Below are 26,171 nucleotides of genomic sequence, written 5' to 3'. Positions count from 1 at the left end.
TCTTTATAGTAACGGTTGGGACTTTGGGCTTGCACAGACTCAAGTTACACATGACTGCATAATGGTCTGATAATCCAGGTAGAATAACAAAGTTTGAGACAATTGGTGGGGAGATTTCACGAGTTATGACAAGGTCTAGGCAATGACCGAGACGATGAGTCGGCTCCTTGATATGCTGGGTAAGACCAAAAGCCTGAAGTAGATGCTTAAACTGGTTTGCATTGGTGTTGTGGATGTCATCAACATGAATGTTAAAGTCGCCTGTGATGATGATTTCCGATGGATGAAGCAGATATTCCAAAATCAAATTCTCAAACTCCCTTAGAAAACTTGAGAAAGTCACATGTTGGCCGTTTGAATCCCTCTCAGGTCTGTATACAATAACAAGGCGAACAGATTTAGAGTTTCCGGAAACTTCAGCATGAAGAGATTCAAAAGTTGTGTACTGGACGTCATTACTTTTCACAGAGACGGATAAAGTAGATCTGTACAGTATTGCAACTCCTCCACCAGTCTTGTGAGGTCTTGGGATGTGATGAAAGTAGTAGCCAGCAGGGGTACACTGACGACATGTTAAGTTGTCGTCTGGTCTCAGCCATGTTTCTGAAACGGCAACAAGGTCCAGATCTTTTTGCAGAACAAAATCAGCAAAATCGTCATACTTGTTACAGATGGACTGTGTGTTCAGAACACAAAGGCTGAGTTGAGATTTGGCTGGAGTCACTGGTACTGGAACAGATGGGAGTGTAACTTCGGGTACAGGGGGTTTATGAACAGTTCTACGGCGACCAGCTTTTTTACCACGATGTGTAGGTCGGTAAACAGTGCTGGGATTTACAAAAAGGCCAAGGTTCTGTAATGATAATATACAGGAAGGCAGAAGAGTTGTAGCACGTGTGGATGGGGCATAACGGAGACTGAGAAGCTTGTTTCGTGAGTAGGAATTTGCAGAGTTTGGACTAGCTTCTGCTGAGTTTGAGTTATTGACACCTTCAGGGCCGGGATTTACAGCAATGTCACCAAAAATCACAATTTCCAAATGAAAAGTGGCTGGGGAGTTGTCATAGTAAGAAATAGGGCATTTCAGATATTTACGACGCTGGATGAACTCTAGATGTGTCTTTGGCAGAATGTAAGCATCAGACACAATTGATGCTGATGGAACAAAGCTGACCACAGATGAGTCAGTACAGTACAATGGTCTAGCAAGCAGAGAGAGAATGAAAAGGATACTTACCTCCATTGTCCCCAGATGGGCGAACAATGTCCATGGACTAGGTGGATGACTGCACAGGATGCAGCCACCTAAGTGTGTGTAAGCTTTATACACCAGAATTCTCAACTGAGACAGTGAAAAATTCCAACAGAAAAACACTATTTTCACAATTCAGATGACTCCAGGATACACAGAAAAGGTCCTGTAGATTCCAGGTGTAGTAACAAATCCAGTTGTATAAAAATAAGAACACAAATTGAGCAATATACTAAGAAATTAGCAAACAAACACAGAGCTGATTTGAGTGGCTGCTGTCAGGCGCTCAGTCAAATAGCCTGGTACCTGCGGTTCAGCGCTTGGGGACCAAAAAATAAAGCATTTGCAAAGCGATGCGACAGGTTCGAAATATAAACCTGGGAATTTGCTCCGGTATCTGGTAAGTTTTTCACCTTTTTCTTTAAAAATATTTTCTCAATGGTGTTTTGAGCATTAATTAGACATTGAGGATTAAGTTTTTGCCCTTAGAATTTGTTTCATGATTTTTGAAAGTGGTAAAAATGGGGTAAATCTGGTGACTGGCTGGCGAAACTATATGTGTTAGACCAGATTGTCGTTTGCCGCTCGAGAGAATCTCGTAACCTTCCGGCCTGGCGGCTGTCGGGAGGAGGGTTACGTTATTGCAACTATAGTTCGCCTATCTGTCTGATACCAAAAATTTGCTGTGAGATGAACTGTTAATAAACTATCGTAGCATCCCTGCCCGCTTCCTTATATTTTTAGGGGGCTGCATAGCATAGAATTTATTCAGTTAGACAGTTAAAAACTGATCGTTTAGCTACACATTTTATATATTTACGGTTTGGATAACTGTAACAAACTCTCGAAAGAAGCACTGCAGCTGTCGATAATGTGTAGCATTTTGAGAAACAATTCCCTTCATAGGAATTATTATTCAGTACATTTATTTCAAAGCTGTCATACGAAACAATATTACAATAATGTACATTTATGTCGAATACTTCAAAAATAAGCAGCAGTTTAAAGACAACATTTAGGTGTAAGGTTAAGCGAAATGCTTAATGTGGTTCTCTAGAGGCATTTAAAAACATTTGAATCTGAGAAAGTGTTCTCAGATTGTGTATTTCAGTTACGGATTATTCTTCAACTGCGAGGACATACCACGCGGGATTTTCAGCACCTTTTGAAATGAAATTGTCAAAATAATTTTGATGTATAAATCTACATTTCAAATCCCTCCTTAGTCGCAGTCCTCTCTCCTCCAAATAAATCTACAAGTATACCCTCTCTCTCCCTCGTTGCTTTTATGCCAGTTTTGGTCTCTGGGATGTACACACACAGATACAGATTTATATAGGATTAAAACAATAAATGGCTACAAAAAAAAACAAAAGATATGCTTTGACTATAACTAATAAACAATTTATGTGTACCTACTTTAAACATTGATACCTCACCATGCACTGCCTCAAATCCCATACAATAAACAATTGTCATTGATGTTGTTTGTATAAACAGTGCTTTTCATCATAAGCTTACCGCTAAGATTCTCCAGGATGAAGTGTTGGGTAATCTTCGGCCGATGTTTCCTCATCTTGGGGAGAATACCATTCGAGATATTGTCGCCCATCAGAGCGCGCTCCTGAATCAAACACTTGATCAGGTCAGTCTTACTAATAGCTGCGTCGATGTACTCCTTGACACCAGGGCAATCCAACAGGAGAACAGTCCCATCCCAAGGGATTACATCGATCTCACTCAATTTGAAGGTTTGTTGTTGTTTTTATTATTTTGAAATAGAAAAGTTGATAAAAAGGTCTGGAATTTCATTCTTGTTGAACTGTGAGCAAAGTATCAGTGCTTGGGGAAGCAGGGAATTCTGTGCTTACGTCAAGCTTATTTCACATGTTAGAGGATAATTTTTTGGCTTGTGTACGTGCGTATCCCACGTTACAAGACATTCTGCGCCTACACAGCTAGCACAGAAATGTTCTGGTGTTCAGATTGGTTATGGATGTGTGCCCATGGGAATAATCTTTTGCACCTACAATAATATTAGCTAGTTTTATTATAGCGCAATTTACAACAACGTATCAATTCGCTTTTCAGTAGTGCTCTGGTCATTTGGGCAATAACGTTTCCGTAATCTTTATTAAACACAATAACAACAGCCTCTACCCTCGCTGGTACTGGTTTATACCCCTTGGTAAAGAGAAGCAATTAAAGTGACGTGTCTTGCTCAAGGACACAGGAGTCTTGACCAGAATTTGAACACACACTTGATCTTGAATTAGATGCTGCCATGAGAGATTGCCAGCAGAAAAGTGTGTAATATTTTCTTTTGAATTATGTCTTCATAACAGATTCTTCAGGTGTTGTAAAACTCAACTTTGCCAACAACACCCTTGATGATACACCTGCCGGAAATGTCTCCATTGTCGATCTCATAACAGATGAATCGTCTATGAATTCTACAAACAACCCTTCATTGAATTCGGTCTCCAGCAATAGCCCAAATGCACTGATCTCAGAACCTTCTCCTAAAAGAACAAACATTTCCGATATCTCGATAGAGAGCGTCTCTGGTGATCTCCAACAAAGTCCTAAAGATGGTTGCCTCATTTCTCCTAACGCCATCTCCACGCCGGTTAGATTTCAGCCGGCTACCTTCAAAACTACTCCTATAGGAGGCAGGAATGCTAAGACACCTAACATGAGGTCGCCAGACGATCATTACGATGGCCAGCATCATCGGGCAAAGAGTTCCAAGGCCCCCTCAACAATGTCAAGATGCCCGTGTGATGACTGCAAGATGAATCCGTCCTCACACGGTCATCACCACTCATCTTCAAGTCAAAATGGAGGCAGAGAAAGACATCATTCGTCACCCGAAGTAGGTGGGCATTCCTCGCCATCAATCTTCACCTCAACTCATGCCTCTAGTTCCATCGGCAGCGAGAGTAAACCACCGTTGCAGTCATCAGGAACATCTCACCTTGGTAGTGGCATCTCAACCAGTGCGTCCATGCATAGTACAACCACAGGCAACACCAGAGTCATCTCTGGTACAAGCACAGCTGAGACGCCGACTGACTCTAAAAGACCACCAGTCCGGATACCGTCTCCTGAAGGGGACCTTATGAAAGCTAGACTTAACAGGTAGGACTTAATTCATTCATGTGATTAAAAGAAAAAAAGAAAAAAAACAGTCTCTACAGAACTCTTAAAAAGACAGCAAGTGGACAAAAACAAGCAAAATACATACAGAATTAATAAGATAGTGGAATCTGAGGAATTGTTGAAGATAACACAAAAAATCAAATAAAAATTCAACCTTTCTGATTAAAGCTTGTATTTATCAAGGAAGAGCTATATGTACAAGATTGAGAAGAATGATGGTTTAAATATTTCACATGTCTAATCTGACTTTCAAAGGTCAAACAAAATCACCGCATCTTATCCGAATTGTTGACTCGAGTGAAGTGACCTGGACTCTAGTTTGATTCAAGTCGCTATTTCTGGGACTTGTGACTTGACTTACAAGTAACTTTTGACTTTTGACTTGACTTGGACTTGCTTTAAAAAAAAAACTTGTTACCAATGCAAGTCAGAAGCTACTCGAATGACTCCATAAACTGTTACAATTTACACATTGCATCGTCAGATACTTTTCTCGACCGGCATGTGGCTTCAACTTCCAATTTCGAGTCTGGTCTGCCCTCTTTAACTCATGCCCAGCATCTTGATGCGCGTAGCTGCGATCAAAAAGGACGCTGGGCATGAGCATGGTCTGCCATGACAGAGATCATTTAAGGGTTTGAAATAAGCTCAACCTTGTTCCAGTTATATTTCACGCAAAACTATATAACCTTTGATCCTTCTTTTGTCTCTTCGTTTTTCCAGTTTGAATGAAGCAATATCGAAGCTTTCCAAGATGAGCAAGAACCCTCGTAAAATTCAGCCTAGACTAGGGATCTCATCCCCTGTCACTTCAACGTCAGTGCCTGTTACTGGTAATACCACAGCTAAACCAGGCTTCCAAAAGGCTTCTACATTTGCTTCAAACCAAGTCAATAAGCAGGCGGAAACTGCTCAGGTCAATAGCAACAGCAATAATGTATCAATCTATAATAAACAGGATGTGGACAAGTCTGGAACCCTTAACCCAGGAACGGCCAGCACCATCAGTCCAACGAACCCTGGTTTGATCCGAGAGAAGCCTAGTTGTAGATATCCAACAAGTTCAAGTACCACTGGACCCCTTCCATCAACCCCCAACTCACTCAGCTCTACAGGTATTCACAGGATGTATAAATCCCCATCCTCAACCTCCTTCCCAATCCAAAATCAAAGTGCTTCTCAATTGAGACCCTCATTCGAGCAACCACGTTTTCCATTAAAGCAACCCATTAAGTTCGGTCAAATGGCGTCAGTGGGTGCACCAGCAAGCAATCAGAATCTAGGAATTCATCATCGTTATCATCAAGGACAGACTGCCTTTGCAACACCAGTTTCAACTAACTCACAGTCTTTATCTAAGCCAGCAACTGTGGGTAGTAGGCTTGATTCAGAGCCAAGAACTACAGTGCCTTCTGTACGAACTTTTCATAAGCCAGCGACAGGTGGCCAAGTAAACAGACAAAAGACATCCCCTAATCAGGCTCCTCTGGATAGACCTGATTCAGGACCAAGATCTACAGCACCTTCTGTTCGACCTGCATCTGCAAGTACATCTGTGTACAATGCCTCTGAACCCATCCCAACAGTAAAGCTACCTCCTGCCACCAGCTCCCATCCTTCTCCTGGCCTAAAAGCTCAACAGCAACACTATGCACGGGCTCACACTTCTTCTTCTGCCACCAAGGAGCAGGAACCAAGTTCATCTCAAACGCCTGCTTCTAGGTATGTTCCCCAGCCCCAGGTACTTAATACATGGCCAAATAGAACGCCGGAGCTCATCATGCCCAAGCCCCCAGTCAAAGCCCAATCAGCCATGACACAGCAACAACAGTGGCAGCCTTCATTCCCAGCCCAAGCCCAACCAACAGCAACCGTGCCACTGCCTCTAGACCAAGCTTCGCCAGCCATGGTACATCAACTTGGATTCCAAGTCCCACCAGCCATGACTCGGCCAACCATGGAACATCAACTGCAAGTCCAAGCGCCACCAGCTCAGCCAGCTGTGGTGCATCAACCACCAACCCGACCCCAGGCCCCTCCAGCCATGGTTCAGCCAGCCATGGAGCGTCAACCACCAGCCCAAGCCCTAGCACCACCAGCTCAGCCAGCTATGGTGCATCAACCACCAACCCGACCCCAGGCCCCTCCAGTCATGGTTCAGCCAGCCATGGAGCATCAACCACCACCAGCCCCGGCCCAACCACTTCCAGCTCAGGCCCAACCAGAACCAGCCCAGGTCCAACCACCACCAGCTCAGCCAGCTAGGATACATCAAGCTCCACCAGCCCAAGTCCAAGCCCCGCCAGTTCCGGTTCAGCCAGCTATGGTGCATCAACCACCAGCCATGGTGGATCAGCCTCAGATTCCAGTCACTGTCCACAACTTTGACATGATGGCAGCAGAAGTGGTAAGTTTAGAAATCAATAATTAAAAAATATTTAAACATTTAAAAGATGGAAGTTCGCATTGGCGATAGAATATTCAGTAATCCCCTGGACAGTTTCGCTAATCCTATTGGTGGAGAGCGTATCACGTGGGGGTGTTTCAAAAGTTGATAAAGACCAGCTGGAGCTGTTAATGACCGGCTGGCTTCCGCTCAGGCCTTTTCGCATTGCCTGGCCCTGCCAGTTTTAAACCACCGTTTAAGAAGTCGTATCTACCTTTTTATTCCCTTATTAATTTAGGTTTTACCCATAACCACCGGTGTGTGTTAGCACTGTATACTCAGTACTTCCCCTAGTTCTGTGGAGAAAACATCACCTGTAGGCATATTACTTGGATGGGATTCAAACCCTCGACCTTTGCAATTCTAGAGCATTGTCATTCCAACAAGACCACCGAGATTGCCCGGCAGTTAGAGGCATTGTGAATCTTTACATTGTATCAATTCTGTACTAGAATTTGTACACAAATCTATTACCTTGTTTTGCAGATGACAATGTTCCCAGATGTTGAGCCAGGATACGTCTTGACAAAACTGAGGGAGTTTCAAGACCATCCTACACCTAACCATTTGATGTGTAATCACCTACTGGAGGATGCAAACTACCCCAAGGTCCAGAAGCCAGATGTACACAAGACACCCAGCACAAATGAAAAGAAATCTAAGGTCAGTATTCTTAAAGACACTGGACACTATTGGTAATTGTCAAAGACCAGTCTTCTCACCTGGTATTATCTCAACATGTGCATATTAATAACAAACCTGTGAAAAATTTAGCTCAATTGGTCATCAAAGATGCAAGATAATAACAAAAGAAAAAAACACCATTGTCACACTAAGTTGTGTGCTTTCAGATGCTTGATTTCGAGGCCTCAAAATTAAATTGGTGGAAAATTACGTCTTTGTTCAGAGGGAGCCGTTTCTCACGATGTTTGATACTATCTACCTCTCCCCATTACTCGTTACCCAGAGATACCAACATACACGATTTGGGCGTAGCAAATACGATTTCGAGCCGTGACTACGACGCTACGATAATACTCAATAAAACACGCTAAACAAGCCGCCCAATATAATTTTATTAAATCGTACGATACATGCAAACAACGAATGAACTATTAAGTGGAAATAAAAATTAAGAAAAATATCCAAATAATTGTAACAGAAAAGAAAAAAACACTTTTAATTTTAGAACGCAGTGTTGAATAATAGCGGCGAATTCACTCGAACAATATACGTGTCGCGACGTAATAATTGTTGCGTGCCCTCTGATCCCCCGCTGGCTGGCCGGATGAGTATTTTTACGCTAGTGCATTGCTGCAAGATCGTACCCATTGATCTCTATTACACCATGGGGAATAGTGCACACGTGGGTGAGGAATGAGGTTGTGTGTGAGCTAACGTGTCACAGTAACCTCATTCCTCATGTATCCAGTATTATTGTGCCCACGCTGTCTGTACATGTACTTCATCGAAGCTTGGCACAAAAAGTAAGAAATAATGGCGACAAAAAAGGAGACCTTCTGAACAAAAATACCTTCAACTGAGTGGCCTGTGAGATCTAAGCTAGACAGTTTCCATGTTTTCTTACTAGTAATTGTAGCGCCTATGTCCAGACAATGCCCAAAATACGGACACGTATTTTTTGCCCAAAATCCGGACAGGTTTTTTTTTTTTTTTTTTTCCTCTCCCAATAGCTTGTTGTTGCATTTCTGACCATTAAAACAAAAACATTTAAGTAAGGCCACCCTTTGTTATGTTTTTTTTTTAAAACAAAGTCAGAAGATGAGGGATTGTTTTTTTTCCCCAGATTTTTTTTTCACTGGCCATTATAAACATTTGTAGCTGTTCTGGTGGTGCATACAGAGGTAATTGTTATTTCACGACAATGCCTGAAAATGAGCTAATACGCAGTGTAGAGAGTAATAGAAAGATCGGTTTAGGGAGCCCAGCCCAAGCCACGCTCGCCCTTAACTTTTGGGAGATGCTACTCTTTTTTAAAGTTCAATGTTGGCATCTCTGGTATATGCTGATAATTATCTTGAGTAGTTACCAATAGTGTCCACTGCCTTTAAAGGAAAGGTACACGTTCGGTAATTACTCAAAACAAATATTAACTTAAAAACTGACTTGGTAACGACAAATTGGAGAGCTTTTGATAGTATCAAACATTGTGGGAAACAACTTCCTCTGAAATAAAGTAGTTTTTGAGAAAGAAGTAGTTTCTCACTAAAATAATAAAAGACTTCTAGCCAGAAGTCTTTTTTTCCTATCTGAAAGAACCCAAATTTAGCCAACAAGGGTGTTCTTTCTTTCATCATTTTCTCGCAACTTCGATGACCAATTGAGCCCAAATTTTCACAGGCTTGTTTTTTTATGCTTATGATGGGATACAGCAAGTGAGAAGACCGGTCTTTGACAATTACCAATAGTGTCCAGTGTCTTTAAAGGGACACCTTGCCTTGGATCTGGCGAGTTGGTTTGACTTTGGAAACCATTTGTTAGAAAGATGTTTTAAAAGTAGAAATATAATAATCTACATAAATATGGCTCAAAATTGCACAGTATTTGTTTGTTGTGAAGTAACATGGTACTCTAACTCAGCCCTGATACTTCAGCTTTTAAGGGGCAAGACATTTTTGCCTTGACTTTTTGTATAAACTTAAGGCACCAAGGCAATTTTCAAAAATTTCAAAGGGCATCAAGGCAATCATAAAAAGTTGCGAAGGATACGAGGGAAATTTGAAAAAAGAAAAAAAAACTCTGAGTTGCCTGTAAAAAAATAGGTCTTCCAATTTTTCCATTTCAATGGATTGTTTCATGCACTAACTAAAGTTCTAAACCATCGAGATTAAACTAACTCACTGAAAAAGAAAGCATTCATCTAACTCAACAAATTAAAGAACAAATGTTACAATACACAATAGTCAATTCTTTGTTCAACCCCAAAAATCATTTACAAATTTACCCAGTCAGTTTCCCTTGTGGTTTATATTAATACACAATAAAATAATATTTTTGTTCATAGGGAATCCCACTATTGGTCCATGCACGTTGTGTAGTTTTTCGTAGAGCACTAAAATTCCCACTTAACTGCTCCATTTTGATACGATGCTGACAGAATGGATGCATGCGGTGCGCGACTCGCAGCTCGAATCATGAAATTCATTCTCAAAAATGTATCTTTCAAAATAATGTACTTCGTGATCACCATGAACCAGCCGAAGACCTCGGCTGTAGGCCACGGCGAATAACCATCCATGGTATGCAGATATCTCAGACTTGTATCCCATTACATGTCAAATGGTAAACTAATGATGGTCGCCTAGTATCGATCTCTCTTAATGCATGTTTGTACAACATAAGATCTGGAAAAGAGAATGCACAATAATCAGAAAAAGGGAGATTCAAATCATGAATCCCAGTACCCATTGGTATGTTGCAAAGAACAAAAGGACAAAAGTCTGGAAAAAGGGATGGCACATTAATCAGAAAAAGGAAGATGACAATCATGAATTCCTTTAAAAGGATTAAGATCTGGAAAAAGGATTATGCAATCAGGAAAAGGGAGATACCCAGCATGAGTTCCATTACTCTTTGTCCTGATGAGTGCCTGCATTGCAACGCATCGTGTTCCCTTCTTTTTCTCTTTTTAAGAATTTGAATAATCTCCAACATACAAATTTTCTGTGTTGTTTCAGGGCAGAGGAGATTACATAAAGGACTACTATAAGCTGAAGACATTAACCCCGTATCAAGATGTGATGTTTCACCTTCAGACTGTCTTCACAATGGTGAGTGGTTAAGTTTTTGTTAAGGTCTCAGCTCCTCGTCTTCAAATTTTTCCATCACCCAGCTTCACAATGGACCTTATGCATTGACGTCATCCAGCCCCCCATCTTAGAGGTAAAGCGGTGATTAAACAGTCAAAATGCTCCGATTTGGACTAGTGGCAGACAGGATTGGCCAATGAACAACCTCCCTTTGGCCTCTAGGTGAGGGCGCCCTACTGAAATGACGTCATGTGCATAAGGTCTATACCTTGACCGCTGTATCCAGCTCCACTTATCTGGATGATCTAGTCTTCGATCCTGGTATGATGGTACGCTGCTTTCGGAACAACTCTTTTAAGCTTATTTGAGCTCCCTTTTAAAGGCAGTGGACACTATTGGTAATTACTTGGTAACGAGTAATGGGGAGCTGTTGATAATATAAAACATTGTGAAAAACAGCTCCCTCTAAAGTTAAGTTATTTTTTAAGAAAGAGGTAATTTTCCACAAATTTGATTTTGAGACCTCTGATTTAGAATTTGAGTTCTCAAAATCAAGCATCTGAAAGCACACAACCTCGTGTGACAAGGGTGTTTTTTCTTTCATTATTATATCTCAACTGTGACGACCAATTGAGTTTAAATTTTCACCGGTTTGGTATTTTGTGCATATGTTGAGATACACCAAGTGAGAAGACTGGTCTTTGACAATTATCACTAGTGTCCAGTGTCTTTAAGCCTTTTTGTTTTTCATTGCGTCTTATTGCTGAGTGCCATGATCTAGATGGAATGGCACTATAGAAATCCATCAATCTATGGGAGTATTTGATGTTATATTTGCATCAGGGACAATGAATATAATTTAGTATAATAAAAAATAATATAATATTCGAAAAAATTCTTTATTTTGTTAAAAAATACAGTTGTCCTTGGACTCAATACGACATGTGCTTAGTCTTCACTTTCATCACTACGCGCCTACACGAGTTTGCCTGGAGGAGATTTTACTTACAAACGAGGCGATACGAAACATCTTAAAACGACCAAAGAACATTACAAATGATCAACGTAAAGTCAAGGTGAACATCACAACAAAAGGTAAGTGCTTTCAAAACATTTGAAGTTGTTCAGTTGACTGGCACTGGTCTTGGGCCAGTTTCATAATGCTGTTCAGAAGAATATACAGCTCAGCAGTTTTCTCTGCTGAGCAAAAATTGAGTGGGGCACCACTCACAGCAATGTAAACTTAATGTTATTTTGGCTGGTAACCTTTTCCTGTTAAGCAATACTATTTTGTGCTTAGCCCAGTGCTCAAATTTAATGGCTCTGCTTACTGTACGACGCGACAAATCGGCGCTTACTAAAAACAGGTAATGCAGCACTTAATTGTATCACACGACATAACAGGAAATTTTTGCTTGTGTGCGCCACTTCTTGCATGCTCCACGTTCAGGGCATTCTTAACTTACACAGCTAGCGCAGAAATAAATGCAAAGTGCAGAATTTGGCGGTAAGCATAGCCATGAAATTGTTTTTTTGTTGGGTTCTATCTGTGACAGACAAGTGCCTTGAAATTTGCATCAAGGATGAAGAATATTATGAAAGCGTGTCAGTTGCCGTCTGTAATGCGCAAGAACGAGGAAGCTTAAAGACAGCAGACACTATTGATAATTACTCAAAATACCTATTAGCATAAAACCTTACTTGGTAACGAGTAATGGGGAGCTCTTGATGGAATAAAACTTTGTGAGAAACGGCTCCCTCTGAAGTAACGTAGTTTTCGAGAAAGAAGTAATTTTCCGCGAATTTGATCTCGAGTCCTCATAATTAGATTTGTGGTCTCAAAATCAGGGAATTGAAAACACACAACTTCGTGTGACAAGGGTGGTTTTTTTGTGGGTTTTTTTCATAGTTGTCTCGTAACTTCGATGACTAATTGAGTTTAAATTGGCACAGGTTCGTTATTTTGTGCATATGTTGAAATACACCAAGTGAGAAGCTTGGTCTTTGACAATTACCAATCGTGTCCAGTGTCTTTTAACCGCTGTATTGTTTTTATTCTCTTCCAGACAGAGAGGGGAAGCCAGTGCAGAATCACATTACCATTCAGGTATTAAAAGGACGGAGAAACGTGGGTAGTGGAAGGGTGGCAGATCGAGATCTTCAGAAAGAAATCGAGTATTATAAGGAGTATACTAAGAACAGCGCTGTGGTGAGTAACTAGAGAAATGGTCGGGGGTGGTGGGTTCACTTCCTCTCCGAGTGTTTTTGACAATTTTTTATTTTATTTTTTTACAATTTCAAATTGAGTTGTTGACGTAAGTGTTATTTAAGGAGATACAGTATGGTCCTTTAATAAATTTCTGGATATTATTGTTTGTAATTTTTTCATTGCTAATTTGTGACTTACAAGGGTAATTTCAAAGTTGTGTGACTTACTTTTTCAGCTAAAAGAACTCCGGAAAAGTTCTTGGTATTCAGTGCATATACACATTTATAAAGGCATACAATATTCTTAATCCGATGCAATTTAATACCTCTTAATTCATTGCTGTATCTGCTGCTATAAAGAAGGATTTGTACTGCCCCTAGCTAAGGGGCAATCTTGGTGGTTTGTTTGATAAGACATCTTCTCTGGAACGGCAAAGATTGAAGGTTCAAATCCCGCCTGAGTAACATGCCTTACATCAGTGTTTGGATGAAACGTAATTTTATTCTTTATCCATGCTGCAATTTGTTTAATTGTTGCTCTTTCTTTGAAACCTTTTGATTGTTGTTGCTTTAAAAATGTTTTCTACTGTAGAATATTTATCCATAAATTAATACTAAGCACAGAACAATGTGTGACAAGGGTATTTTTTCCTTCATAGTTATCTCTTTCATTATTATCGCAACTTCGACTACCGATTGAGCTCAAATTTTCACAGGTTTGTTATTTTATGCATACATTGAGATACAGCAAGTGAGAAGACTGGTCTTTGACAATTACCAATAGTGTCCAGTGTCTTTAATTGTACCATCTGGGAGGTTCTTGGTCCAGAGTAAAGGGAACCCAGACCCACAAGCTATTTACAGGAATGTTTCTGTCAGTCAAATCTCATCCCTCGTACCAGTAGCAGGTTTTTGATGTATACTGTTTCTTATATGATTTATTACAGGAGAAGGATTTGATGTTTGCGATAAGCATGAATGAGAATGAGTATGAAACGGTTAGTACATCGGAACATAGGACACTTAGCCTTTTTGAGCAATGGTGAACACTATACGGGTGCTTTGGTCTTGGTGTGTACAGACAAATTTACCCAAATACAATAGTGTCAAAGTATTGTGTCAACCTTATCTCAAAATGGCATATTGTCAGTTCAGGATTTGACCTTTATTTTGACATTTTGGGTTCAGCGGAAGTAGGTCAGATCTCCCAGCCCATTTACAGCCGCTATGGGCATTGTTGGAATAAGCCGCTTGTGGCTGCTTAGTCTTTCAGGGAGTTTAGGGATTGGTAGATCAGACAACTTATTGGTCAACAAATTTCCGCAAGGTTATTTGTGTTTGTTGTACTTATTTTTCTTTCCTCAGTTGAACAATTTGCACAGTAAAAGTATCTTTACTCACCATCTACCTCTAAGACCCAGCCGTCGATTTCACAAAGAGTTGGGACTCATCTTATCTCGAGTTAGGACGAGTAACTCGTCCCAACTTGGGATTAATCTTAAGGTCTGCACGCTACAGTACAGGGTTGGGACTCGTCCTAAGTCATAAGATTAATCTTAAAGTTAGGAAGAGTTTTGTGAAATCGACGGCTGGTTGGATTCCCACATGGGGAACTTACCATGTGGATTTGACTTTCAGCCCCGTATACCTGACTGCTAAATGGTTTTCCTCCCTTGTCTTAAACTAAAACTCCCTTCTTTGTCATCTCTCCATGAATTCTAAAGCTAGTATCGTTTTTCTGACAGTTATTCCGGTGAGGTTTGCCGTAGCACCATGTTTCAATCTCTCTGTTCTGAAAAGAGTTGTCAACCTCTGGTTCTTTTGTAGAACCATTACCACCCAAATGAGATTCACACATGGTGCTACGGCAAACCCTCATCTCAATCTACCCCCACCATGCAAAGTTCCAAATCCTACTGAGCGTTCCTGGCTTCACAACCAGAATGAATGACTGACATGAAACATAATAATTTTGGAGGGATCGGATTTGTTGATAGGAGGGTCAGTTGATCGAGTGTGGATGCTGCTACGCCGAAGTACCCTTTGAGAATATGGTGCAATGTCTGGATGGGCATCTCTTCTGCTCAACGTGTCTTCAGAGTTACGCCCAGCAAGCCGTGTATGGACAGGGCAAGGCACTGTTGATGTGCATGACGGATGGCTGTGACAGTTCCTATCCAAGAGGTACTAGTTAGGGTACTAGTTTAGGTACTTGTTTAGGTACTTGTAAGGTACTATTTATTCATTTATTTATTTCGTCAAAACCTAAAAAAATGGAGAAGATAAAAAGCTTTATAATAATTACATCAAAAATACAAAATAAGGGACATAAACACGCAAGTAAAGAAACAGGATAACCCTGACACTCTCGTACGACCCCCAGACCATCTTGACAAAGTATGAAACAAAAAGATTGTCAGAACGATCTGAGTAGCAGACCGAGAGTATCAAGGTCATCACATTCAAGAAACTGACAACGGAACAAAACTGTTTTGCACTATCACAAATACCATGGTTGACTGACTTTACATACTTAAGTTTGAGAATATAGTTTGAGACTCGTCAAGTCTCTTCCCTTTCTTTTAACACCTAGTCAGCCTGACGATGACTAGAGCAGACTAGTCGAAATGTTGACACCTATTAAAGGGTATATGTACTTTTTTCTAACAAAAAAAACACAATGTCCCTAGATTTACATTAAACTTACACAGTTTGAAGATTATGTTAGTAGAAGGCTTCCCTTGAAATTTTACGTACTGAGGTGCTGTAGTTTTTGAGAAATGAGTAAAAGTAATAATTTTCGTCTCAGTTTTATCATGTAACAATCGTATTAACCAGTTATGCTATGGTTTTGGTATAATATCATAATTGGTCAAGGGGATTTTACATGCTAACATAATTTTGGTCTCATGAGACTGTGTACATTTCCTTGTGTAACATTGTCTTTAGAATAAATGTCACAAAACCAGGAAGGTGTTCCTTCACTAAAAAATGAATTGTAATGTATTTTCTTTCTCCAATCCTTGGAATGATATTCTCAGTTCAATTAGAGAAGTGCCTGAAGTCGAAAGATCTAGTGAAGTATGATGAACGTGTGCAAGAGGAGTGTATCCAGCTGGCTGATATAGAGGGCTTTGTCAAATGTCCGAGCTGTGACTTTGGGGCCCTCTTGGACCCGGGAGATAAGGTCTTCAAGTGCCAGAAAAGCGGTTGCATGAAGGTACTTTTTTCCCATTTTTCTTGAGTAGAATTACTCTTTTTACTTTCCGTTTCTCTTGATTGTAAACTTTTTTTCTTCTTCTTGTTCCATGATAAGTTGCTTATTCCACCCGTTATGTATTTTCAAGTTTGTAATGTTATTTAATGAAAAAGCAACCATATTAATTGCTGAATATTCATGTTGTCTGGAAATCTTTTTAGGAGTCTTGTCGACTTTGCGGTGGGGATTGGGCGGAACACTTCGGGAAACGATGCGAGGAGATTGAGCAGAAGAACGAGACCAGCCTCAGACTCTCTTAGTAAGATGATCCTTTCCATCTCTTGATCTTATTTATTTTATTTTATTTTATTCAACATCCAACACCGCAACAGGACGGACAAAATAATTAAACATTACAAAAACAGTAAAATGTAACAATAAGGAAGTGAACAAAACATAAAAATACACACATGGCAAGAAGGTAAAAACCCTCAAAAAGAACATAAAAAAACAAAATGGACTAGGTATGATGAGTAAGAGGGAGGGCTGGAGCACTTGCTTGACTTGGACTTTGAAGGCAGAGATGGATTGGTGGAAAATGTCGATGGAAGGGTTGGTTTGGGTGATTGAATTAAACAGGGAGGTTGGTGTATGAAGCCCTTATGATAGTAATGAAAGATGTAATTTCAGATTTTCTGTGTTGATGTAGCATAAAACCCAATAAATTGATAAGAGTTTATTTGTGAACTTGAAATCAAATAAATTGATTATTTTTTTGTTTCAGTGAGGAGCGAATGTCTCAGGCTCAGATCAGAACTTGCAATCGATGTAAGACGGGAATCATGAAGGACCAAGGCTGCAACAAGGTAGGTTTTCTAAAGTCACTGGCCAATTTCATAAGACTTTGCTCACCATAAGCAAATAATCAGCGCTTACAAAGCAGGAAATCCATTGGTAGGAAAGTTTCTAAAACAATCATTTCTATTAAATTTTGTGATAATGGTAATGCTATCTAACCTTTATAAGGTTACTGTATGTTTGCAAATATATCATTTGCATGATGTGTGTGAAAAAGATTTAAGAATTGAACAGAACTGTAGTGTGGGGTTCTGTCACAAGAGGGCTCTGTATTTTATGGTATTATTTGGTTAAGTACATGACACGTAGCTAAAACATAAGGCTGGGGGCGTTGCTCTTTGTCATTGACCACATAGGGAAGTATTAACAGGGTTTCTTTTGTACGTTATTTCTTGCATAGTAATGAGGTGATTTTGTATGGGGAATCTTACAGACAGTGGAATGTCTGAGGTTCAGATCCGCCCAGCATCTATGTTTAACTTGACTAGTTTCGTGCTGATCTTATTATTTCTAATTATTATTATTGTTATTTTTTTATTATTTTATTCTTTTAACAATACAATAGTTATAAAAACAAGTAGAGGTCGTCCAGGGAAAGGAACAAGTAAAGAAAACTGTCAGCAAAAACGATGTTGCCCTCCCAGACCTTGCTCTCAAAACAATTTATAAACTATACATAACACAGAAATCTAAAATTGTAGTAAAAAAAAAAAAAAAAAAAAAAGACGACAAGTAAAATTAACTGTCAAACAATATGAAAGAGAAGTACCATATACAAACTAATGCCCCTATTTTTTACAGATGACATGTCGTTGTGGAAGCAAGATGTGTTATATCTGTCGTCAGCCCAACATTGATTACAGTCACTTCTGTGCCCATGTACGGAACCCCGGTGAGGGATGTACCAAATGTGTAAAGTGCTCTCTGTGGACTGATCCTGTGGTATGCTCAATCTTTGATTTTCAATCTGTAAAGTTTTAATTCAGGAAAATAGAAAGTCTGTCAAACTTGTTGTAGGAATCGATGTGATTGTCTTGATTGTTTGGGAGCTGTCATCCATTTCAGCTGTTCTAAAACGATTGGGAACTTATACATTTATTTAATTTTTAATTTATTTTTTTTTCCCCTGGAGGAGGAATTTCAGTCAAGTTACTTTAATATTCGAAACTACACAATCTACTGGTAAAACCAACCACTTTTCAGAATTGTACGTACTGGGAAATATGCATATGTGCACATTTTTATGACTGTTTAAGTCCTTGATGGCTTTTCACCCCCCTCCTCATCAAGTTTTTCCCTTTGATCACCATAATTTCCCTTCCTACCATACTTACATGGTGTATTCAGTCTAGTGCCGATTAACAGTACATTTCTTCCTTAATTGCTTTGTATTGTTTAAGTTTATTGTAATTTTTGAATGATTTTTCAATTGAATTGATGTAGATTTTGACGCATTTCAATCTTCTGATTGTGAAGTCTTTTCTCTATTTTGAAATAATGAATAAACCATTTTTCTATCATCTATTTTGATATATTTTTGTAGGAGGATGATAAAAGAGCTGTCGAGGAGTTGGAGAAGGAACTACAAATTGAAAAAGGGAAGATGAATCAAGGTAAGGAGGTCAGAACCCAGTGTAAATATTTCGATTTTTCAATGCCGAGTTCTGCAAGTAACTTCAATTTTTACAAATTTGTTCAGTTTTTACAAATTTTCGGTGTGGGTGTGATTTGTCAGGAGTTTTTCCTTGGCCCAATTTCGTAGAGCTGGTAAAGCAGAAAATATTGCTGAACAGTTTTCTGCTGAGCAGAAATGAGCAGGGTGCCAGTCATAAATTGTAGATGTACAACGGTATTTTGGCTGGTAACCCTCTTCTGGTAAGCACAATTTTGTCCTTAAGCAGCTCTATGAAATTGGTCCTTGTTTGTACTGAAACATTTTACATTGAGCGCCAGATGTATTGACTGTGTTACTTGTTTTTAGTGCCTGCTTAAGCTGGCACTGTATGGCTATTAACTCGGAATGCCCTTTAGTCAACAGTTTCTTCACAGCTCCAGCCATGTCTTTTTTCAGCTGTTTAATACCTAATTGTTGTAATATTTTATAAATTGTTTGAAACTTTGTATTATTTATTGTTTAAATAAATTATGAATTATGTGCAAATTGATCAAACGAGATGCTTTTGCCTTGTGATCTGCTATATTGTATTTTTTTGCATCCAATATTTGTATATTATACACAACATAATAGAGTTGTGTGTGAGAACATGTTTTGGGAATTGAAATATTGATTTGTCAGTAATGGTTTAGGTATATCCATACTGTTGTTGGTATTGTTATGCTCTTTGGATGCCAAACAACCAAAAGTAAAGTACATATAATTGCCCAATTTAATTAGTGTAATTCTCAGAGTGTTCAGCAAGAGTGTTTTCCTAAAGCAAGACCAATATTGCTTCGTCCTTGGGATTGGATGTAAAGCTGTAGGTCCCATGTGTTGTGTAAACCATTAGAACCCTGTGCACTTATTGTCAGCAGTAGTATCTGTGGCATGGTTGGCTACAGATTGCACTTCATCGCCTTCTAAATTGTACAATGGTTCTTTTTAAATTATTATATATTGTGTTTTTTTCTATGTGGTGTATGTAGCCTGAGGTGGTTTGAATCAGAGGCCCTCAGGCCAAGTTTTTTCCTTCTTTTTTTTTCCAGTCAACTTGTAAAAATGTTTGACATATGCCTCTGGCTTTTGTTTTTGCTCTTGTTAAAATATTTTGTGAATGTGTGTTGTTTGTACGTGTTTTTAGTAATGTGTCATAAATAATATTTTAAGAATAATATTAATCAAAAATGTAAAATCAATTGACAAATTCAAGAAAATTTTACAAACATACCTATTTCAACATTAATCAGTTAATTGCATTATAGGTGGCTTTCAGTTTATTTAGTTCAATTAATTTTTCATTTATTTTATTTATTTTCCTATACTGAGTGTTTTTTTAAGCGCTGTGATTTAGTGTGCTAAGTAGAGCGTATTTTAATGCCGTTTATTGTTGTTATTATTATGATTATTATTATTAATGATATAATTAGGATTCTTATTTCAATTTAACTCAACATACCAGTCTTAAAATAATTCACAATTATTAAAATAATTATAGATTGCTATACAAAAATTGCACTTTATTTATTATCACTTTATTCTTTTCCTACACAGCCAAAGAATCTCGAGACCTGTCGACTCCAATCGATCTAGACGGACCGGAGGCAAAAAGGCAGCGAGTCGTCTGACCTCATCTTGAGACGAGATCGTTGTCTTCTTACCATAAAAATGCCTAGTGTAGTCCAGTATAACTTGCCACTATCGCAGTGTCAGCGATGGTTTGACAATTGTATATGAGAAGTGCAAGATGGTTCTGATTTTCTGATTTGCCACGGTTAATTATCAAACATTTTGTTTTCTTTACATACACAAATCCTCCCATGGTGTGGCCACTCAATACCACACTGTGTGGTTTATATGAATAGTTGATTGTCTATACCAGTCTGCAATACAAGGTGTTGTGTAGTAGATGTATCTACTCAGTAAATAGTCAACCCTCCCACTGTTTGACCACTCAACATCATCCGCTGTGGTGTTGAATGATAAACTATGCCAACCTGGAAAATGACATTGTTTGGTGAGTGCATCTTCTCAGTAAATAGTCAACCCTCCCTCTGTTTGACCACTCAACATAATCCACTGTGGTGTTGAATGATAAACTATGCTAGCCTGGAATATGACATTGTTTGGTGAGTGCATCTTCTCAGTAAATAGTCAACCCTCCCTCTGTTAGACCACTCATTATCATCCACTGTGGTGTTGAATGATAAACTATGCCAGCCTGAAATATGACAGTGTTTGGTGAGTGCACCTTCTCATTAAACAGTTAACCCTCCCACTGTTAGACCATTCAGTTTCTTCCTTTGTGGTTTAGAATGATATATAAACTATTCCAGCTTGCAATACGATATGTGGTAAACACATCTACCCAGGGCATACACAGTTGTTTCTTTGCATAAGGTTTATCGCGATTCAGAAACGCAATGCATTGTTGGAAGGAACATGGGGAGGTTTCTATGCAGTTTCTACAACTTGCGCACGCAAAGCCTATACCTTTGTGTGGGTTCAACAGCACCCTCTCTTGATATTTTGCTATTCGCAATAAACCTTATGTTTGTGCAAACCATCCCCACCTAAGTGGAATGGTTTTAACTGTGCGTTCAAACCGTTTGGGAAAAGTTGCAAAGAGTTGGAAGTTTTGCATTGTTAGAAATCCAGAACATGGATTTCAGTTTGCAGTATACACTATGCAAGTGTTATTCACCATTGCTCTAAAAGGCGGCCTTATCAGAAATGGCTCCGACAGGAATGATTCCTGGAGTGTAGCCTTTTGAGAACACGAGTGGAAACTATAGGAGTGCACTATTTGGTTTTGGTGTGACAAAATGCATGCACCCAAAACAAGAAAGCCTTGTCAATCACTATGTAAAAATTACTTATTGTAGGTTACACTACCCAGCAATTTACCTGCTCATGTTTCCATATTGTTGTGTTTGCTGTTAAATTGGTAAATCAACTAGATTTCTTAAGATGGATGGTAGTAGTGCCAACTTCAATTACATGTCTTCAAGTTTGACCACAAGTACCTGTGATAAAAGTGTGTGATTTTTGGAAACCAGAGGCTCGCAAGGCCCGTTTCACCAATAATTAAGTGAGAAATTTGGGTAAATCTCACTATCAGTGTTGTGCCCTCTAAGCAACAACCTTTGGTTGGTTTTTGTGGGGGAAAACACTTGTGTAATAGTACTGATAGTAATAGTTTATACAAATCAATAGTTCTTCAATTTATGACTGACTGGTTTCCCTGGTTCTGTTTATGGCCGAGAAACTGATAATCAAAGTGTAATTAAAATTGAGTCAAAGCGGCACGTCTACTTAGACACTTCATAGAAACTCTATTTTTTATTTTGCAGAAACGAGCCTTTGACAGTTGCAGATTATCACGATGTTTGGGGGGGGGGGGGTTCATTTATACAAGAAACTATCTTTCTTGATCTGTTTACGCTTCCTTGTGTTCCAGGCAGGAAGGACCTTACAAAAGGGTCTCCAGAAATTATGCAATTAATGAGCAAAGTTGTTTCAAGACAACTAATCGTAAAAATGGGAATATTTCTCGGCAATTTCTAATCATTCTACAAGCTTAGAATTGGCTTTTGATGCCCATTGGCTTGGCCTTGGTGCCCTCTTCAACAGTACCCCATGGCCTGTTCTTAGCACTCTCCACTAGACCATGGGGAAGGAAGAGAAGGAGCTCGAGAGGCCCGCCAAACCGTAGAGTAAGGCCGTGTCCGAAACGACGACTTCGGCTACAGCTACGTCTAGATCAGCGCGTATACCAGTGTTGAAGAATAGCAGACGCGCGCGATCTAGCCGTAGCTGTAGCCGAAGTCGCCGTTTCGGACACGGCCTTACAAACAAACAAAAACTGACAGTGCCCTCCATGCATAGACTAAGCACACCAAATAAATAGTAGAACTAAAAAACACTGAGACAACTTATCAACAGCATAATTTCCTTTGAGACATAAAAGTTTTCCTTTTTGTTCACTGTCCTTGTTTTGCTTTTCCAACCATTACTCAATCAAAAGATGCCGATAATCCACTTCTCAGTCGGTCTGCTGAATCCCTCTTTATTCTTGGGTATCCAGACCATTGAAATACAAAAACCACTGTACAAACATTTGTGCCTAAGGGCAGTCTCGTCTTTTTTTTCTAGATGTTCAAGTTGCTGTTCAGAGATGCATGTGGCATCTGCAACAGCTGTGTTGGGTTTAGTGTCAAGTTGCTGTAAAAAACAATGTGTGTAATGGCAGGTTCTTTACTAGTAGAGAATCTGCGGTGTAATCAAGCAGTTGAAGCCTAGAAACCTGCACCATATTCATTATTGCTGTGTTCCTACTAGGGTCCAGCAGACCGTAATAATTTATTTCATATCAAATCAGATAAAAGGCGCTATTCCATCAAAATCACTACATATATAAAAGAAATGAGCATGGACTAGGGTTCACCTCTGTGTTTCTTAAGAGCTTGACAAAAAAAAATAGAGAAAGATTTACAGGCTCACTAAGGATGAAGACCAATTGGTCCAGCTACACTGAATGCTTTTTGATGCGGAACTGTATTTGTACATGGAACATTGAAACAATTGATACATTTTGTTTTTTCTTTTGTGTTGTTTATGAAACTTATCCAGTGAGTAAGTTTTTGTTTCGTTGTTTTTAGATTTCACAAATAAGGTTTAGTTTTTACTTTTATTTGTATAAAAAAATTGTTGCTTAAGTAATTTATTTGCTGGGTCCAGTTAGAGCTGCGGAAGCTTGACAAGTAGCGAAGCACAAATCTCTTTTGCTTACCAGAATAAGGTTACCAGCCAAAATACCATATCACACATACCATCTTTGACTGGTTTCCTGCTTAGTAGAAGATTATTAGTAAGTGTGCAAACATTTCTGTTTGTGCAGCTCTATGAAATTGGGACACAATACATGCCAAACTGCAATTAACAGCATTATATCCGATGTACAACAATTTTGGAATAAGTAGTAAAAATTGGTTACCTTTTAATGGTGGTGTTACTTGTGACGTCACAAGCTTTAAAAAGTACCACAGAGTCCGAACTTCCAGATCCTACAGGCACAACATGAAGGTTTAAACATTATGTTCATGAGTAGGATTTGAAACGTTGCAACGTTGAAATACACTGCAGGAAGGTTTGGGGTAACATCGTGTACATAAAAAGTCTCTCTAGGAGTTGGTTTGGAAGAGATCCGGTGGTGTAAGAACTCAACTGTTCGATCAGTTTGCTCTGATCGTCTTCAGGAGAGAAATATATATATATTTATATATTTTGATTGTTCTTTGCGTTTATATGCCAGGAAGTATTGTTGCTTCCAGAATCTGTCAAAGAAACCATGCCTTATCTTTTATTGTTTGTTCCTTGTTCACGCAGGACTCGTCATAATATAGCACGTCACCAAGAGTTTTGCTCTGGAGAGGTTACATTTCAAATTTAGCAGGCAAAATGAAATGTGAATTTCATGAATCACTTGGTCTTCCAAATAAAGAGCTGTACATTTTTAAGCCAGGGGTGAACCGGACTACCAAGTTAAACAATTGAAGCTTTATATGAGTGAGAAATTAACAAGTGCCGGGGAGACAAGTATGTTGTTATTATCCGATGTCATTTTCTGTTCATCAGGAGGCCAGCACCATGGGTTATCTTGGGTTTTTTTTCTTCTTTTTTTGGTAACAATTTCTTTCAAGAAATGGTTTCATCAGGATTATCTCCTGAGGAGCATAAGTTAATTGTTGGTTTTTTTTTGCTTTTTTGCGGTCAAGGTGAACTACAAACTTGTAACATTTTCAAAAATGATTCACTGCAAAATATGGCTTCTCTAATGTGAAACTTTTTGTTGCGCTCTTTGTGTCCCCCCCCCCCCCCAAACTTTTTTTGTTTAACATTGTACAGATTTCTCACCATATAGTTCTTGAAGAAGAAGATGATGCTTAAATAACGGTTCTCGATAAGCAAGAATGTGCTGGTTACCAGCCATGGATGTAGCAAGATATAACATGGTTATTTGTCTGACAACCTTAATCTGTTGAGCATAATGTTGTTTTTTTGGTGGTTTTTTTTTTTGCATAACAGTTTTAAGAAATTGAGCCAACATTTCATTCTACAGCATTCTTGCTTCTTGTAAAACAACTCGAAGAAAGTAAATGTAAATATGTATAAATTAGTATTTTATTATCATATATCATATAAACAAGTTTAAGAGTAAATGCAAATAGGATCAGAAATTCCTCATTCCTTATCAAAGCCAAATTACTTGTTGTTAAGTGTTGAATGGTGTAAATTTTCAACCATACAGCAGGGCCAGATTACCCAAAAGGGCCTATGTAAGAAATCTTTAAAAACTACAAAAATACAACTGAGAAAGTACTTACACACACATATAACACACACCACACACACAGCAAATTGAACAGGGGTCGATTTCACAAAGAGTTAGGACTAGTCCTAGGAGATATACAAATTGCATGGATAGTCCTAAGTTAGGACGAGTAACTGGTCCTAACTCAAGATAAGACTAGTCCTAACTCTTTGTGAAATCCACCCGGTTTTGGGAAAATTTCATCAGTTTAAAAGTACTATGAACTTAAAACACTGGAGCCTAGGTTCTGCGGAACACTTGTGCCTATGGCCAGATAGTACAGTACACTTGTACTTGGAGCCTATGCAACACTGAAGCCTAGGACGCACGAAACACTACCTCTGCCCCTGCCCTGCATTTTAATAACGAGCCTTTCAAAAAATTGTGGGCTGCGACAAAAAAATGATGTTCGTTATGATAAAGTATCATATTCTTAATAATTAATTGTTTGAATCTGAAAGCTCACTGATTGTAAAGTTCATACTAGCACCAATCCCTTGGTAAATTCTTTCTATTTGAAATACTGTTAAAGTCAAAGAATCAAGATAATTATTTTGATTGCCTCACTGAAACAAGCCACTTTTGTTCATGTTTCCTCCAAAACACAATCACAATGTTTGAAGATTTTCTCAACTTGGATGAAGGTTCTTTTGAAGGCAGTGGACACTTTTGGTAATTGTCAAAGACTAGCCTCCACAGTTGGTGTATCTCAACATATGCGTAACATAACTAACCTGTGAAAATTTGAGCTCAATCAGTCATCGAAGTTGGGAGATAATAATGAAAGAAAAAAACACCATTGTCACACAATGGTTGATGTACGCAAGTTCTAAATCTGAGGTTTCGATATCAAACTCATGGAAAATTACTTCTTTCTCGAAAACTGTGTCACTTCAGAGGGAGCTGTTTCTCACAATGTTTAATATACCATCAACCTCTCCCCATTACTCGACACCAAGAAGGGTTTTATGCTAATAATTATTTTGAGTAATTGCCAATAGTGTCCACTGCCTTTAAGTGATGTACTTTTCACTTTTCAAACTAGGAGATAGTTACAAAGTATTAAAAAGTTTACTCTAGAATGTATGCGCTTGACTCCAGCAGAAGGTTGCTATGCAAAAAAAACACCTTAACTTTGTGCAGTAGTAAAACAAGTTGGTGGTTTGTGAAAGGCAGAGATTTTCACACTTTGGTTGAATTATATTTTGGTATTCTTTTTTTTATTGAGGTATTCAAACTATGCAAAGTT

General features: G+C 38.9%; 1 protein-coding gene across 1 annotated transcript in view; it reads left to right on the top strand.

Moving 5' to 3' along the window:
* LOC139944625 (uncharacterized) overlaps positions 1–24,905 on the top strand; it is a 28,360-nt gene extending 3,455 nt beyond the window's left edge. Inside the window, exons 2-16 of the mRNA XM_071941686.1 lie at positions 2,753–3,003; positions 3,598–4,393; positions 5,138–6,821; positions 7,347–7,523; positions 10,559–10,651; positions 11,551–11,725; positions 12,697–12,839; positions 13,786–13,836; positions 14,836–15,022; positions 15,880–16,058; positions 16,259–16,356; positions 16,822–16,903; positions 17,697–17,837; positions 18,439–18,508; positions 20,104–24,905. Coding sequence (XP_071797787.1) covers positions 2,753–3,003; positions 3,598–4,393; positions 5,138–6,821; positions 7,347–7,523; positions 10,559–10,651; positions 11,551–11,725; positions 12,697–12,839; positions 13,786–13,836; positions 14,836–15,022; positions 15,880–16,058; positions 16,259–16,356; positions 16,822–16,903; positions 17,697–17,837; positions 18,439–18,508; positions 20,104–20,177 — 4,201 coding nt within the window. The 3' untranslated portion in view covers positions 20,178–24,905. The remainder of the gene's footprint in view (positions 1–2,752; positions 3,004–3,597; positions 4,394–5,137; positions 6,822–7,346; positions 7,524–10,558; positions 10,652–11,550; positions 11,726–12,696; positions 12,840–13,785; positions 13,837–14,835; positions 15,023–15,879; positions 16,059–16,258; positions 16,357–16,821; positions 16,904–17,696; positions 17,838–18,438; positions 18,509–20,103) is intronic.
* Positions 24,906–26,171: the final 1,266 nt, after the last annotated feature.

This window comes from Asterias amurensis, chromosome 11 (assembly GCF_032118995.1).
Source record: "Asterias amurensis chromosome 11, ASM3211899v1".
NCBI classification, from domain to species: domain Eukaryota; kingdom Metazoa; phylum Echinodermata; class Asteroidea; order Forcipulatida; family Asteriidae; genus Asterias; species Asterias amurensis.
This window is presented reverse-complemented; position numbering and strand designations above follow the sequence as displayed.